The following is a 16,730-nucleotide window of genomic DNA, read 5'->3' as shown; positions in this document are numbered from 1 at the left end:
AAAAAAAGTCAGTAAAATTGGCTTCATCCTGGCTCAAACCAGGACATTCCACCCCTTATTCCATACCATATATTACATATAGGCTCTATATTTTACCAGCTGTCAAATTAAGGATTCTCCCCCAGAGTCAGATTACCTTGAGGTACATATTGTACTTCACCATCCGACATCATCACATACCAGTATGTCCAGGTCCTTGAGCAAAAGCAACACCTGGGACAAGTTTACCTTTGCCTGAAGCAGGATAAACCCAAACACCCAGCACATTTCTTTCACATGCCACAGGGACTTTATCCCCATCTGCATTATGTAAAAGGTCTGACTGAGCAGGACCAGCCCGATTGATGGATCCCTTGGTATTAACTAACCAGGTGGCCTTTGCCAAATTTTTGTCCCAGTTTTTGAAAGTTCCACCACCCATTGCCTTCAGGGTAGCTTTTAACAGACCATTGTACCTTTCAACTTTCCCTGAGGCTTGTGCATAGTGCGGGATATGGTATATCCACTCAATACCATGCTCTTTAACCCAGTCAGTCACAAGACTGTTTTTGAAATGAGTCCCATTGTCTGACTCAATTCTCTCTGGAGTACCATGTCTCCACAAGATTTGCTTCTCAAGGCCCGGGATAGTATTCCTGGCTGTGGCATGAGGCACAGGATATGCCTCCAACCATCCTGTACTTGTTTCCACCATTGTAAGCACATAGGGCTTTCCCTGGCGGCTCTGAGGCAGTGTGATATAGTCAATTTGCCGAGCCTCTCCATACCTGTACTTTGACCACCTCCCCTCATACCACAAAGGTTTCAACTGTTTTGCCTGCTTAATTGCAGCACATGTCTCACAGTCATGGATAACCTGCGTAATAGCTTCCATGGTTAAGTCCACCCCTTGGTCACAAGCCCATCTGTATGTTGCATCTCTGCCCTGATGACCTGAAGCGTCATGGGCCAATCAAGCCAGAAAGAGTTCACCCTTATGTTCCCAGTCTAAGTCAATTTGGAACACTTGGGCAGCCTCATCTGCTCGTTGGTTGTGTCGATGTTCCTCAGTGGCTCGACTCAGAGGCACGTGTGCATCCACATGACGCACTTTTACCACCAGTTTCTCTATCCGAGCTGCAATATCTTTCCACAGATCTGCAACTCATATAAGTTTATCTTTTTGCTGCCAGTTGTTCTGCTGCCACTGCTTTAGCCAACCACACAAGGCATTTGCTGCCACCCATGAGTCCGTGTAGACACAGAGTCTTGGCCACCCCTCTCGCTCAGCAATGTCCAAAGCCAGCTGGATGGCTTTTACCTCTGCAAACATATTTGATTCACCTTCTCTTCCAGCTGCTTGTGCAACTAGTTGTGTAGGACTACACACAGCAGCTTTCCTCTTTCAGTGGTTCCCTACAAGACGACAGGAGCCATTGGTGAAAAGAGCAAATTGTTTCTCTCTCTCTGGTAGATAATCATATGGTGGAGCTTCTTGAGCCCATCTCACCACTTCTTGTGGTGGCATTCCAAGGTGTGTGCCTTCTGGCCAATTTGTAATTGCTTCTACAATACCTGGACAATTAGGCCTTCCTATTCTAGCTCCCTGGGTGATTAAAGCAGTCCATTTACTCCAAGTCGCAACAGTGGCATGATGTATTGGAGAAAGGTTACTCTGGAACATGAAGCTCAGCACTGGTAATCTGGGCGCCAGGAGCTGTGATTCAGTGCCAATCACTTCCGAAGCGGCTCTACCTCCTTCATATGCTTCAAGTATCTCCTTTTCAGTTGCTGTTTAGCTGGCCTCAGAACCTCTGTGGCTCCGGCTCCAGAATCCCAAGTGTAGACCTTGAGTCTCCCCTGGTGCTTTCTGCCCGAGGCTCCAGTTAGGACCATTGTGTCTGGCTGCGGTGTAGAGCACATTTTTGATGTCTGGCCCTGTTCAAACTGGTCCAGGGGCCATTGCCTGCACAATCTCCTTTTTAATCTGCTCAAAAGCTTTCTGTTGGTCAGGGCCCCATTTAAAGTCACTCTTCTTTCAGGTCACCTCATAGAGAGGTGTTCACAATTTCACTGTAACCTTGAATATGCATTCTCCAGAAACCAACAGTTCCTAAAAAGGTTTGAGTGTCCTTTTTGTTAGTTGGTGGGGCCATAGTTGTTATTTTGTTAATCACAACCATTGAGATCTGGTGGCATCTATCTTGCCACCTGATTTCCCGGAACTGGATCTCTTGTATGTCCCTTGACCTTGCTTCTTTTCACAGCAACACCAGCATCCAGAAGAATTTGGATGATCTTTTTACCTTTCTCGAAGACTTCTTCTGGCGTGTCAGCCCACACAATGATGCCATCGATGTACTGCAGGTGTTCTGGAGCTCCACCCTTCTCCAGTGCAGCATGGATCAGTCCATGGCAAATGGTTGAGCTGTGTTTCCACCAAGGGGCAGTCGATTCCAGGCATACTGGACTCCCCTCGATGTGAAAGCAAACTGTGGCCTGCATTCTGGTGCTAGAAGAATAGACAAAAAGGCATGAGCAATGTCAATACTGGCATACCACCTGGCTGCCTTCAATTCCAGCTCATACTGAAGTTCTAGCATGTCCGGCACAGCAGCACTGAGCAGTGGTGTAACCTCATTCAGGCCATGATAGTCCACTGTCAGCCTCCACTCTCCGTCAGGCTTCCGCACTGGCCAGATAGGACTGTTGAAGGGTGCGTGAGTCCTGCTGATCACTCCTTGGCTCTCCAGTTGCCCAATCAGCTTATGAATGGGGATCACAGAGTCTCTGTTGGTGTGGTATTGTCATCTATGCACCATTGAAGTGGCAATTGGCACCTGTTGGTCTTTGACCTCCAGCAACCCCAGTAGAGAAGGGTCATCTGAAAGGCCAGGCAAAGTATGCAGCTGTTCAGTGCCCTCAGTCTCTACAGCTGCTATATCAAAGGCCCACCGGTACCCTTTCGGGTTACGGAAATATCCTTTTTTGCGATAGTCTATGCCAAGGATGCACGGAGCATCTGAGCCCATCACTACAGGGTGCATTTTCCGCTCCTTACCAGTGAGGCTCACATCGGCCTCTACAAAAGTCAGTTGTTGAGAACCTCCTGTCACTCCAGAAATACTGACAGAGTTTGTCCCTTTATGATTCAATGGCATTAAGTTGCAGTGTGCACCAGTGTCCACCAAAGCTTTATACCTTTGTGGTTCTAATGTGCCAGGCCACCAAATCCACACAGCCAGTAAAATCGGTTGTCCCTCTCCTCCCCCTGGCTGGAGGCAGGGTGTCCTGGTTTGAGCCAGGATGAAGCCGCTTTTACTGATTTTTGTTTTCCTTCAGTAAGCTTTTTTTTAACTAGTAGCTAAGTGTTCCAGCTTGGACCGATAGCAGCTAGAATGTTTTTGTAACTGCTGGGACTCCAAGGTCATGTCTTTGCTCTAGCGGCTCAGGCAATATGGGAAGATCATTGACCCTCCCCTCCCCATAGGAGGCTGAGTTAGACAGACAGCAAAACTGGTCAGAGATTTTCCATTCCATATATCTACGTAAGCTCAGAGGAAGGTCAGAGATCACAGAAGACAACTTCCTTCCTGCTTCTTCCCTTCTCTTCTGTCTATGGCCAGCATCCAGAGAGGACTCCATCCATCACTGTCAACCCCTCGGATCAAGCTCTCCTGACCCCCATAATTTTGCACTCTCTCTGGCAGCAGTCCAGGACTTTTCGGGAGTGTTCGCAGCTAAGGAGAGTGCTATGGGAGTTGGTCGTGGTGGGGGATGGCAATAGGGGTTTGCACACTACCTGAACAACTTTATATATAATTGTATATATTTTTTTATCATTATTGTTTAATTAAAGCTGTATAGTTTAGTTTTCAATCCAGAGTGTCTCCTCATTCCGTCTCTCCTTCCCTACCTGGGTGGAAGGGGGAGAGGATCGAGAGCATTTTTGTCAATCCTTAATCAAACAGTGACAACAATTTATTGGTGCCAAATTGGTGCTCGATATTAAGCCAAGATCATAAATTTTCACAAATTGGGAGTGTTCAAAATTCCATCTCTGATGGAAGACATCTGTCAGATAGCAATGGGCAACACTTCTGTGGAATTTAATGACGGATTGAAAATTGGACACTTTCTGCAATGCCTCTGCTGGACCTTTTTCCCAACATGTGGTATGCAGGCGAGAGCCTGCTGCTTTGTGTAGCTGCTCTTGTCATTGTTTTATGGTTTATCGACAGAACTGTAACCGTAATCAATGCCGGCCATGGATGGAAGAGTAGAGAAGGAGAAGCATGAAGGATGTTGTCTTCTGTTATCTCTGACCTTCCTCTGAGCTTATGTAGATATATGGAATGGAATATCTCTTGCCAATTTTGCTGTCTGTCTAATTCAGCCTCCTACGTGGCGGGGGGTCATAGATCTCCCAGTAGTGCCTTAGACAGCAGGGCAAAGACATGACCTTGGAGTCCCAGCAGTTACAAAAACATTCCAGCGTGTATTATCATTCCAAGCTGGAACACTTAGCTACTAGTTAAAAGAAAGCTTACTGAAGGAAAAAAATAATCAGTAAAAGTGGCTTCATCCTGGCTCAAACCAAGGACAATTCTTTAGACTCTAAAATGGCCTACAATATATGATCTGTTCTTGTAGTCTTGTTCATGTGAGCATATTAACAAGTCTTGGCAAAGCCTAGATGTTTAATTGCTTTTATGCTTTGTTTTGGGGGCTTTTTGGTTTTATTTTTTGAACTTTTTCTTAAACCACAAAGAGGATATTGCTGTATCCACTTGAAGCTTTGTTGTGTTTTTTTTCTTTTGCTAGGCAAAATGTATTGAAAAATTGCTATTAAATAATTGAGTACAAATTCTTCAGGATCTTAGTTTTAAATTTAATTGAAAATACCTTAATACTGGTTCAGTACTGCCAGAGAGGAAAGATTGCTGCCTAATGAATGAACAATTCTTGGGGTTTTTCTTGTTATGAGATCACTGTGTGATGTGATATGGCAACAAGCAGGTAAAGCTACATTTTCCTGTCTCTTGATGCCAAACAATGAGTGGAAGGAGAATAAAATAGAAGTTTTGAGAAAACTTGTTCCAAACCTGTTTGTAGCTGATTTATTAGGCATGTCTGAGGGAAAAATTGTCACTGGTCCAGATAATTCTGGACCCCACAGAGATTTATGTATAATTAGGTGAAGAAATGGTTGGATTGTGAGATCAATTTTTTTTTCAAGTCAGAATGCTGTTTCCATGTAGCTTTCCAACAGAATCACTAATTTTAATTTGTAAAGATGTGAATTCATATAGGTTTAACTTTATGAGGAGTTTATTCTGTGGAATAAGCATGGCTTTGGAGACCACAGTGCAACATTTTTGGTTCACTATGTATCATTGTAAAGTCAGTGGAGTGTATCATGGGCTTTAAAAGTAGCAACGGTTATGTTCTACTGAAATTATAACCGTGGCCAACAGTGCCAGTAATAAAACATTTCATGTGCCAAATCAAACATAAAGGAGAGGTAAAACAGAACTCTGAAAACTTAGTTTTAAAAACCAGAATAAAATTTGAAATTTAAAGTGTATTTAAACAGTGGTAAATCAAGGGAGTATGAGGGAATCCCTACACAATTAAAACTATTAATTTTGTGACATTTAATAAACAGTTTAACAAAAATGTAATTGTAAATGAACTAACATTATTGAGTTGTCACAATATGACTTTCTTTTGTGTGTATCAGTAGGTTTTTCTTTAAGTGTTATAATTTGAGAATGCAAAGGCTGAGAGATAAACAAAGATGCTAGTCTAATAATTCTAAATTTTTTTGTTCACATTGTCTAGTAGATGGATTTTGACTATTAATTTGGTTTTGTATGTTTTCTCTGTGTGATATTTGTGCATTATTAGATGACTAGACTGGCTAAGGCAGACCTGTTACACTTGCCTGAGTTAGGCATTGTTTGCCATGCCACTAAACCTGCTGCCAGTTGAAACCTTCATGGGGAAAATGAATTGAAGTCTGGCCTGCTGAAGATGGATGCCCTGTCTCTGTTTTTATTTTATTTTGCTTTCCTTTGTTTCTTTTATTTTTCCCTTTTTTTTTGTTTTGGTTTGGAATGCATTTAAGCATCTAAATTCAACAGATGAGCACATTGCGTCAGACTGAAATAGTGAAAAATATATCAGTTTTAAGATGCATTATTTTGTATGTTATGCTTCTGATATTGAACTCTCATGAATACCAAATGTAATGAAAGATGTTTGTTTCTGATGAAACCTTGCTCCAGTGAAGTCAGTGGCAGTAAGATTTCATCCTTTTGTTTTTTTAATTTTTAGAAAAATCTGTTTACCACTCATAAGTAAAAATGCAGCCTGAGATTTTGGTTGGAATGTGTTACATTGTCTTTTAACACTGTTATTTGTGGGAAGACTGAAAAGTTCTGTGTGTGTGTATGTATGTCTATTGCACTTTTACATGTTCCAGTGGCGATTACTTCAAAAAGTGTTTTAAGAAAAAAAAAAAGTGTCATCTCACAGTCTTAGAAGCCCTGGTAGTTCATGCTGGAGTGATTGAGAAGGTTCTCATCCCTAAATGATGTTTCTTCTTTCTTGTGAAACTGAAGCCCTGAAACAGAAGTACTGGACCGGGTGGTGTGTCTAGTCCTCAGGAATTGCCCTTCCCAGCCAGCTGCATTGGGACCAATTGATTTCATTGGTAATGCACCAGGCTGTGAACTGCAGCTAGAAAGAGCTTTGCTTCATGACCTGTGTTGGATTTAGTTGTACCAGCTGAGGTAATTACCAGTAGCTGTAACTCTTTAATCTCTGCTGCTAAATCCAATAAGAATCATGAATCGGATCACACAGAAATTATTTTAAGTGTGCATTTTCCATTGATTTAAAATAGTAGGAAAATAACAATTCCTTTAATTATCTTTTGAGTAGATGTGAACAGAAAGTATTTTTAAAACAAACGTACTTATCACTGAAGCAGGTTTGGGGGGAGGGGAGGATTAACCATGTCCATGGTATGGACTAGGTTGACTAGGGTTCTTAAGCACTTTGATGATACAAAAAAGTAACAATCATAACTGATATTTCTGAAGAAGCATTAGGTATCTCTAGGCAATGCAGAGTGAGTCTATATTTGCTTCCAGATTCCTTTGCAAAGCAAAGAATAGATAAATAATCTTAGAATCTGTAATTTACAAAACACTCATAAGCTTCTAAGACATAAGGATGTGATATAGATGTGGCATATTTTCTTTGTTTCCCTTATTAGAAAATAAATATCTATCCCACACAACATCCTTGTCTCTAAATTGGAAAGACATGGATTTGATGGATGGACCACTCAGTGGATAAGGAATTGGCTGGATGGTCGCACTCAAAGAATTGCAGCCAATGGCTCAATGTCCAAGTGGAGATCAATGACAAGTGGTGTTCCTCAGGGGTTGGTACTGGAACTGAGGCTGTTTAACATCTTTGTCAGTGACATGGACAGTGGGATTGAGTGCACCCTCAGCAAGTTTGCTGATGACGCCAAGCTGTGTGGTGAGGTTGACACGCTGGAGGGGAAGGATGCCATCCAGAGGGGCCTTGACAGGCTTGAGAGGTGGGCCCATGCCAACCACATGAAGTTCAACAAGGCCAAGTGCGAGGTTCTGTACCTGGGTCAGGGCAATCCCAAGCACAAATACAGGCTGGGGGAGAATGGATTGAAAACAGTCTGGAGAAGGACTTGGGGGTGATGGTTGATTAAAAGCTCGACATGAATATGGAGATAACCCTCCATACCATTTCTGCCACTGCATTTACTTTGTCCTGTCCTGTAAAACCTGTATGAGTATCCAGTTAAGTGCAAGATGCTGGTTGTTCAAGGATAAGGTCTGGTTCATCAATCATTAGAAAACACCTAAATATTTTGATTTCCAGAAGAACTGGTATATAATTATATATCTAATTTGCACTTACAGTTGCTGGAACTGTATATTTGGAAGCGTGTTAGCTACGTAGTAGGCAGGATGTGCAGCAAAGTTCCTGATTCTCATGAGCAGTCAGGACAATTAGGTATACCTCTCATTGCATGTCTGACTTCAAAAGGAGAGCTGTAAAGAGTGCTGATCATTGAGACTATGACTCATTCATGCATGTTTTTTAAAAAGCCCTGGAAGACATAATTGCACAGTTAATTCTTAATTGATAATTTCCTATTTTCCTCCTTTAGATAGCAAAATCAGGTGGTTTGTTACATGTTAAGGAGCAAGGTGCCTCAAAACAACATAAATAAATGAAATTTAAATAGGAGTCATGTGGGAAAAAAAGAGTACTGTTATTTTGTCTTTTTAGATTTGTTTTGTCCTTTGGTCATGTCCAACTGTAATCCAGTTCTTGTTGCCGATCTGTAGAATAGGATTGCAACAGGTTCCTTTTCCTGTGGGGTCCATTGGAATTCATACATCTAAAATTGCATAGTGTTTTGAAACTTACCTCATATTTTGTTTTTTTGATAACAATATTTATATATTAATGTTTAAATCTTGAAGTTAGGGATTTTATAGTTGAAACCTACACAGTTTGAGCCACAGTAATAAAAGCCACTAGCACAACATTTGTATATACCCTAACTTTTAAAACAATGTTTAAATAAAAGCATTTACTTTAATTAAGTGCATGGGGTAATACCAAAGGACAACATATATACAGTTACACCAGTAATTTTTAATAGATCATGTATACCTAGTATTATTAGAGCTTCCTTTCTGTAGTTTTTCAGTTCAGTGTTTAATGTTTATACCAGTTTAAATCCCTTTGTATTTCAAATTTAATACATACATTTAATTGTATTTATAATTAACTGTTACCTTTTTTGATTTTTTAAGATTTTGGGGGTTCATTTAGCAGTCTAATTGTAACTAACTTTGAATGAAACCTGCATTTAGGTCAGATTAGATATTATTTAAACTTTTAGCATGATGGGGAATATAATATGTTTGAAATAGTAAGAAATATATATTTTAGGAAAATAGAGCTTGCTTAGCTGATCTGTTATGATATTTTCATTTCTCAGTAAATTTAAAGCTAATTTATCGAAGTTTCAGATAAACTGAGGTGACCTAGAATGTAAGACAGTACAAATCTGAATTTTTCTGCCCTCCCCTTCTCCACTCCCAAATACACTTGTAGTATGTCTTGTGTGGAGTCACAGTAGTTTTTATTTTTTTTTTACATGAAAAGTAGGTAACACCAGAGGGGGGAAAAGCGCACTAATTTCATTTAGAGGTTTGTTGTTTTTTCTTTACTGATTTGGTTATTTGCCATTTCTGGGGATTAAACTTTAAAACATGTTCTTCTTTTCTGTATCTAATGTTCTCTGTGCTATTAGTGATGCAGCCAACACAAATGGTTGTCATGTGTAAAACAACATTTGATCACTGTGAAAACAGCACCCTGGTAAAGCGTCCATGCTTGATAAAGTTTGGTTCATGAACATTAAGTTTCCAGTACAGGTGACCCATAGCTCAAAGTGTTAAATAATTGTGTACATTATTCAGTTTTTAAAATAATAATCCATTAATGAGATTGCTAGTCTTTGAAGTTTTGCTCACTTTTGTTTTTCCTGTTAGAGTAGGGTAAGAGGAAATACTTAAGTTCATATTTGTTTCTTTGTAAGGATCTGGTAAATAGATTCATTCTTATTAACTTTTTTAATGCAAGGGTAGTTGTAAAATCATAGAAAGAATTAACATCTGTGTAGTGTTTCAACTCTGTGTAACACTTTCATTGGCTTCTTCAGGTAAAATCCCAGATGAAGCCAAAGCCCTTTCTCTATTGGCGCCTGCTCCTATTATGACAAGCCTGATGCCTGGTGCAGGATTGCTTCCTATACCTACACCAAACCCTTTGACTACAGTAAGTAAAATTCAGTCCCTGTTTAATTTTTTTATTTCCTCTATAGTCAGTAGCCTTTCTGTATTTAGTCAACAAGAAATATCTAACCTGTGGATATTGTCCTCTTATATGATAAATCTGTGAGGATTTAGCTGCGATGCCTCATTTGAGGGTAGATGACAACATGTCCATGGACTACCTTTGCAGGTGGTTCTTTCAGATTTTTGTTTTGAAAATAGCTGGTAAATACAGGCTTTGTGTCTGTTTTAATTGTTGTCCTTCCATAGACCCATTAATTTAATCCAGGGGCAATGCTATCCACCTCCTAAAAAATCCTTAAAATTAATAGTTATATTAACACATTCCTTCAGAATATTAAAATACTGTATTAGGGTGCTTTTACTTCTCTATGACCCTTCCCTCCCTCCCTTCCTTCCTTCCTTCCTTCCTTCCTTCCTTCCTTCCTTCCTTCCTTCCTTCCTTCCTTCCTTCCTTCCTTCCTTCCTTCCTTCCTTCCTTCCTTCCTTCCTTCCTTCCTTCCTTCCTTCCTTCCTTCCTTCCTTCCTTCCTTCCTTCTTCAGACTTAATAACCCCAGTTCCCTCAGCCATTCCTCAGAAGACTTGTTCTCCAGACCTTTCACCAGCTTCATTGCTCTTTGGACTCGCTGCAGCCTCTCAGTGTCCTTCTTGTATCATAGAATCATAGAATCCTAGGGGTTGGAAGGGACCTCGAAAGATCATCTAGTCCAACCCCCCCTGCCAGAGCAGGGTCACCTAGAGTACATCACATAGGAACGCATCCAGGTGGGTTTTGAATGTCTCCAGTGAAGGAGATTCCACAACCTCCCTGGGCAGCCTGTTCCAGTGCTCTGTCACTCTTACAGTAAAAAAATTTTTTCGGATATTCACCTTGAACCTCCTATGCTCCAATTTACACCCATTACCCCTTGTCCTATCACTGGTCATCACTGAGAAGAGCCTAACTCCATCTCCCTGACACTCACCCCTTACATATTTGTAAACATTGATGAGGTCACCCCTCAATCTCCTCTTCTCCAAGCTAAAGAGACCCAGCTCCCTCAACCTTTCCTCATAAGGGAGATGTTCCACTCCCTTAATCATCTTAGTAGCTCTGCGCTGGACTCTTTCCAGCAGTTGCCTGTCCTTCTTGAACTGAGGGGCCCAGAACTGGACACAATACTCCAGATGCGGCCTCACCAATGCAGAATAGAGGGGGAGGAGAACCTCTCTTGACCTACTAACCACACCCTTTCTAATGCACCCCAGGATGCCATTGGCCTTCTTGGCCACAAGGGCACATTGCTGGCTCATGGTCATCCTCCTGTCTACCAGGACCCCCAGGTCTCTTTCACCTACACTACTCTCCAGCAGGTCAGCCCCCAACCTATACTGGGACATCGTGTTGTTCTTCCCCAAATGCAAAACTCTACACTTCCCCTTGTTGAATTTCATCATGTTTCTCCCCGCCCAACTCTCCAGCCTGTCTAAGTCTCTCTGAATGGCAGCACAGCCTTCTGGTGTGTCAGCCACATGATTTCTGATATAATCCAGGATGCCTTTGGCCTTCTTGGCCACCTGCTGTCTCATATTCAGCCAGCTGTTGAACAAAACCCCCCGGTCCTTTTCTAACAGGCAGCTTTCCAGCCACTTTTCCCCAAGCCTATATCGATGCATGGGGTTGTTGTGGCCCAAGTGCAGGACCCAGGACTTGGCCTTGTTGAACCTCATACAATTTGCCTTGGTCCATTGATCCAGCCTGTCCAGATCTCTCTGCAGAGCCTTCTTACCCTCATATTCTGTTTTTGTGTTTTCCAGCTCAGTGTTTCACTTGGCACTTTGGGGGCTGTACCAACAGCAACATTGGACTCTACCATTACGGCTCTGGGAGAAATACCACAACCACCAATTATGGGGAACGTGGACCCATCCAAAATTGATGAAATCAGAAGAACAGTCTATGTTGGAAACTTGAATTCACAGGTAGTTTTTCTTTTTATCAGCAGTGCTAATGGAAGATGTAGAATTGTAATTTATGAATTATAATCTTACATGTTAAGATGCCTATAAGCATTTAAATAAAAAAAAAAAAGTCAAACTCTTCTTGGTCACTAGTGATATTTCAAATTCTGATTGCTCCTTTGTCAGATCAGACCAGACTGTGTAATTCATTCTAGCAGGATACCAGAGAAATCACACTGTAGCTGAATTCAAAAAGCATGAATGTGTGTGTTGATCAAATATCCAACTTGGTATTGTTAGCTGAACACTTCCTCAGAAGTTGTGAGATCATGTCTCCCACTGTGCAGTTGCATAAGTACAGTAAGAAGGAATGATTTGTCCTAGTGGAAGTTGCAAAATTTGCATAAATACCTTTGAATTTTCCAACAGGAAAGTTAGGTCTGTCAGAAATTTGTTTTTTCAGCAGTTGATTGAATTAATTGCAAAACAATTTGCTTTTGACTGTTGCCATTATAAGTATTTGATTTGGGTTTTTTTGACTGCCAAAGTGGCTACTAGAGTGTAAAAGTACTATCGATCACAATAAAAAAACAACTGGAAGCTATTAGAAAAACAGATAAAAGCCAAGTCTTGTAATAGTCTTTGGATTTTTCTTTTTTTTTAATTGATTAAAATTCACAATCAATAGCTTGGATAAGGAAATTTCTCATCATTTATTTCAAATTAGTTGCCTGAAAAGTGCAAAATCCTATGCAAGACTTCAGGGTTTGAGGTTGCACTATTTTAAATTGTAATATATTCTTTGGATTAAGGGAAGAAACAATACCATTCTCTCTTAAAGTGTAACATTACTAAATTCATGTCACCTGTTAAGTAATGGTGAGATCTCTTTCCAAAATCTGTAGCTCTTACATTACCTGATATATTGGATAAGTAGTTTTCATTATATATTTTACTTCAGCTGAGCTCTTTGACTCTTTCTAGACTACAACAGCAGATCAGCTGCTTGAATTCTTTAAACAAGTTGGAGAAGTCAAATTTGTGCGAATGGCAGGTGATGAGACACAACCAACACGATTTGCTTTTGTGGAATTTGCAGACCAAAACTCTGTACCTCGAGCTCTTGCCTTTAACGGAGTTATGTTTGGAGACAGGCCACTGAAGTAAGAAATTAATTATCCATATGAATATTGACCGAGAGATTTGATTTATTAGTATCATTATACATTTATGACTCTGATGTGCAGGAAGCTGCTGTGATTAATATTTTTTCAATATAAGGACCTCTTTTTAGTAAAATGGAACACTTTTACAAACTCCAATATCGAGTTTGGACATAACTTTCTACAAGAATAATATGGATGGCACTGAGTAAAATATTTCTACATCTAATCTTCACGGAATTGTCAGAGTTGAAAGGAACCTCTAGAGATCATCTAGTCCAACTCCCCCACTAAAGCAGAATTGCCTAGAACACATTACTCAGGACTGTATCCAGGTGGGTCTTGAGTATCTCCAAAGAAGGAGACTCCACAACCTCCTTGGACAGCCTGTTCCAGTGCTCACCATTAAGAAGCTTTTCCTTATATTTAAGTGGAACTTCCTATGTTCCAGCTTCTGTCCATTGCCCCTCGTCCTGTCACTGGGAACTACTGAAAAGAGTCTGACTCCATCCTCCTTGCACCCACCCTTTAGATATTTATAGGCATTAATAAGGTCTCCCTTCAGCCTTCTCTTCTCCAGGCTAAAGAGTTCCAGCTCTTTCAGCCTTTCCTCATAAGGGAGATGCTCCAATATCCCAGTCATCTTTGTTGCCTTCCTCTGGACACTCTCTAGTAGTTCCCTGTCTCTTGAACTGGGAACCCCAGAACTGGACGCAATATTCCAGATGTGGCCTCACCAGGGCAGAGTAGACAGGGAGAATGACCTCCCTCGACCTACTGGCCACACTGCCTTATGCAACCCAGGATTCCATTTGCCTTCTTGGCGGCAAGGGCACGTCGCTGGCTCATTATTAACTTATTGTCTACCAGGACTTCCAAATCCTTCTCCTCGGAACTGCTCTCCAGCAGATCTACCCCTAACCTATATTGGTGCCTGGCATTCTTCCTCCCCAGGTGCAGGACCCTACACTTGTCCTTGTTGAACCTCATTAGGTTCTTCTCTGCCCGGCTCTCCAGCCTGTCCAGGTCACGCTGGATGGCAACACAGCCCTCTGGAGTGTCAGCTACCCCTCCCAGTTTGATATCATCAGCAAACTTGCTGAGGATACACTGTCCCCTCGTCCAGGTCATGGATGAATATGTTGAACAAGACTGGACTGAGTATTGACCCTTGGGGGACACCACTAGTTACAGGCCTCCAACTTGACCCTGCTCCATTGATCACCACCCTCTGAGTTCTGTCACACAGCCAGCTTTCAATCCACCTCACTGTCCACTCATCTAGCCCACAGTCCCTCATTTTCTTAATGAGGGTGTTATGGGAGACAGTGTCAAAAGCCTTGCTGAAGTCAAGGTAGATGACATCTGCTGCTCTCCCCTCATCCAGACAACCAGTTATGTCACCATAGAAGGCTACCAGATTGATCAAACATGATTTACCCTTGGTAAATCCATGTTGACCACTCCCAATAGCTTCCTGTTCATCAATGTGTTCAGAGATGACATCCAGAATTAGTCTCTCCATCACCTTCCCAGGGACAGAAGTGAGACTAACCGGCCTGTAGTTCCCTGGGTCCCCCTTCTTGCTCTTTTTGAAGACTGGAGTGATATTTGCCTTCCTCCAGTCCTCAGGCATCTCTCCTATTCTCCATGACCTTTCAAAGATGATGGAGAGTGGCCCAGCAATAACATCTGCCAGCTCTCTCAGAACTCATGGATGCATCCCATCAGGACCCATGGACTTATGGATGTCCAGTTTGGCCAAGTGGTCTCTAACCTGTTTGTCCTCAACTGAGTAAAAGTCTTCCTCTCTCCAGACCTTTCCCTTTGCCTCCAGGGTCTGGGATTCATGAGGGGCAGCTTTAGCAGTGAAGACTAAAGCAAAGAAGGCATTCAGTAACTCCGCCTTCTCTGTGTATTCCACCACTGGGGAGCCCACCTCATTCATCAGTGGGCCTACATTTTCCCTAGTCTTCCTTTTTCTATTGATGTATTGGTAAAACCTCTTCTTGTTATCTTTAACCGCAACAGCCAAGTTGAGTTTTGCTTGAGCTTTGGCCCTTCTAGTTTTCCCCTTGCATAGCTTCACTACATCTTGGTATTCCTCATAGGTTGCCAACCTCCTTTTCCAAAGGCCAATCTTGAATTAGTGAATGCCATAACAGTGAGAGTATCTGCAAAGTTCTTGGTATTAATTAAGCTTCATATATGATGTTTATGTAATTAGTAGGCCTTAATTTGATCTTAGAGATTTGATCTGAAATAGAGAAATTTCTAGATTTCTACTAAAAATATTTTAGCACAGAAATATCGTGTCACATTTATTTAAAAGTGGTAAGATTTGAAAGCAATAAAATACAGATGTTTCAGATATATAGAACAGATAAGTTTTTTGAAAAATCAGTAGTTTTGCTGAACCTTAAAGTTTTTAGTCATCTGTGGAAGTTGAGTTGTTTTTCATTTTCCCTTTTCAAGTGTTTTGGAGTTAAACTTTTTATTTTTCCTTAATTTAGAATAAATCATTCCAATAATGCAATAGTGAAGCCTCCTGAAATGACACCACAAGCTGCTGCCAAGGAACTGGAAGAAGTGATGAAGAGAGTAAGGGAAGCCCAGTCTTTTATATCTGCTGCTATTGAGCCAGGTAGGTATGTTATCTTCATTACCTAACAGACATGTTCTGTATGTACCTTGACACATGCTTTTAAGAGCACTTTCAAAGACAGGAAAAGAGAAGAGTACTCAAAGGTGAACAACGTGTGTGGTCAAAAATAAAATAAAATAATCAAAATTGTCTTCATACAACAAAGCAGTGGAATTAAACTGACTTTTTATTTCATAGAATCATATCTTATTTTCAGATACATGTTCACCAAATGTTTTAAAAAATACCAAGCTGATGCTTTTAAAGTTCAAAGTAATTGCAAAATTGAAAAAAATTGCTTTAAATTTTGTTTTGTTCTCTAGCATCCATTAATGCCACAGTTTCATGATCAGAGGGAGCTAGCATGCTGCTTTCCTTCAGTAGATTAATTTTGTCACTGTGCTATGCTCTTTTTCATGCTGGTTCAAGACTATGTGCATTGCCATAGCAAATGGGATCAGAGAATCAATCTGGAATAAAACTTAACATATTGTAATGGACTTTTTTTCATCCAGATTTGTTCCCTGATCCCTGTTAACACTGAAATGCCAGGTCAAGGAGGAAGGTGTTGGTGGGTTGAGTGGTTAGACAGACATTTAAGTGCTGACTGCTGATTGCAAAACAACAGCATAAAAATTCTCAACTTATTAAACTTACAGTTGAAATCCTCGTTTTTCTTTTAATCAGCAAGATTTTGTTATTCTTCTTACTAAGAAACCCAGACATTGACTTAAGTAGGTTCGATAGTGGAGGGTCTTGAGGGCTTGTTTTTTTTTGTTTTTTTATAGTGTTTTTGTTTTGGTGTCGTTTGTTTTGGGGGGGGCGGTATTTTCTGTTTTGTTTTGTTTTGTTAGGATTGGGAGAAAAATAGTTCTAACATTTCATCAGTGTTAAGTAGCAGAATAACAGTCTTTTAGAGTCTGAACCAAAGTCTGCTAAGGTCACTGGTAAGCTTTCTGTTGACTTTCTGGCATTTGGATCAAACTATTCATCACCTTCTCTCCATCCCTTTCTCCCCTAAAGCAGTATTTGAGAAATAGAACTTCAATATTTGTACAGTGGTTGTAATA

At 40.8% G+C, this 16,730-nt stretch overlaps 1 protein-coding gene across 2 annotated transcripts in view; it reads left to right on the top strand.

Moving 5' to 3' along the window:
* Window positions 1-16,730, top strand: part of LOC127395170 (splicing regulatory glutamine/lysine-rich protein 1-like) — a 76,458-nt gene that overhangs the window by 31,044 nt on the left and 28,684 nt on the right. For both annotated transcript variants that reach the window (XM_051641695.1, XM_051641696.1), the window contains 4 exons: window positions 9,779-9,894; window positions 11,710-11,874; window positions 12,838-13,016; window positions 15,530-15,660. In XM_051641695.1, the coding sequence (XP_051497655.1) occupies window positions 9,779-9,894; window positions 11,710-11,874; window positions 12,838-13,016; window positions 15,530-15,660 (591 nt within the window). The remainder of the gene's footprint in view (window positions 1-9,778; window positions 9,895-11,709; window positions 11,875-12,837; window positions 13,017-15,529; window positions 15,661-16,730) is intronic.

The sequence above is a fragment of the Apus apus genome, chromosome W, assembly GCF_020740795.1.
Source record: "Apus apus isolate bApuApu2 chromosome W, bApuApu2.pri.cur, whole genome shotgun sequence".
Classification (NCBI taxonomy): domain Eukaryota; kingdom Metazoa; phylum Chordata; class Aves; order Apodiformes; family Apodidae; genus Apus; species Apus apus.
The sequence above is the reverse complement of the archived record's forward strand: the minus strand, read 5'-3'. Positions and strand labels throughout refer to the sequence as shown.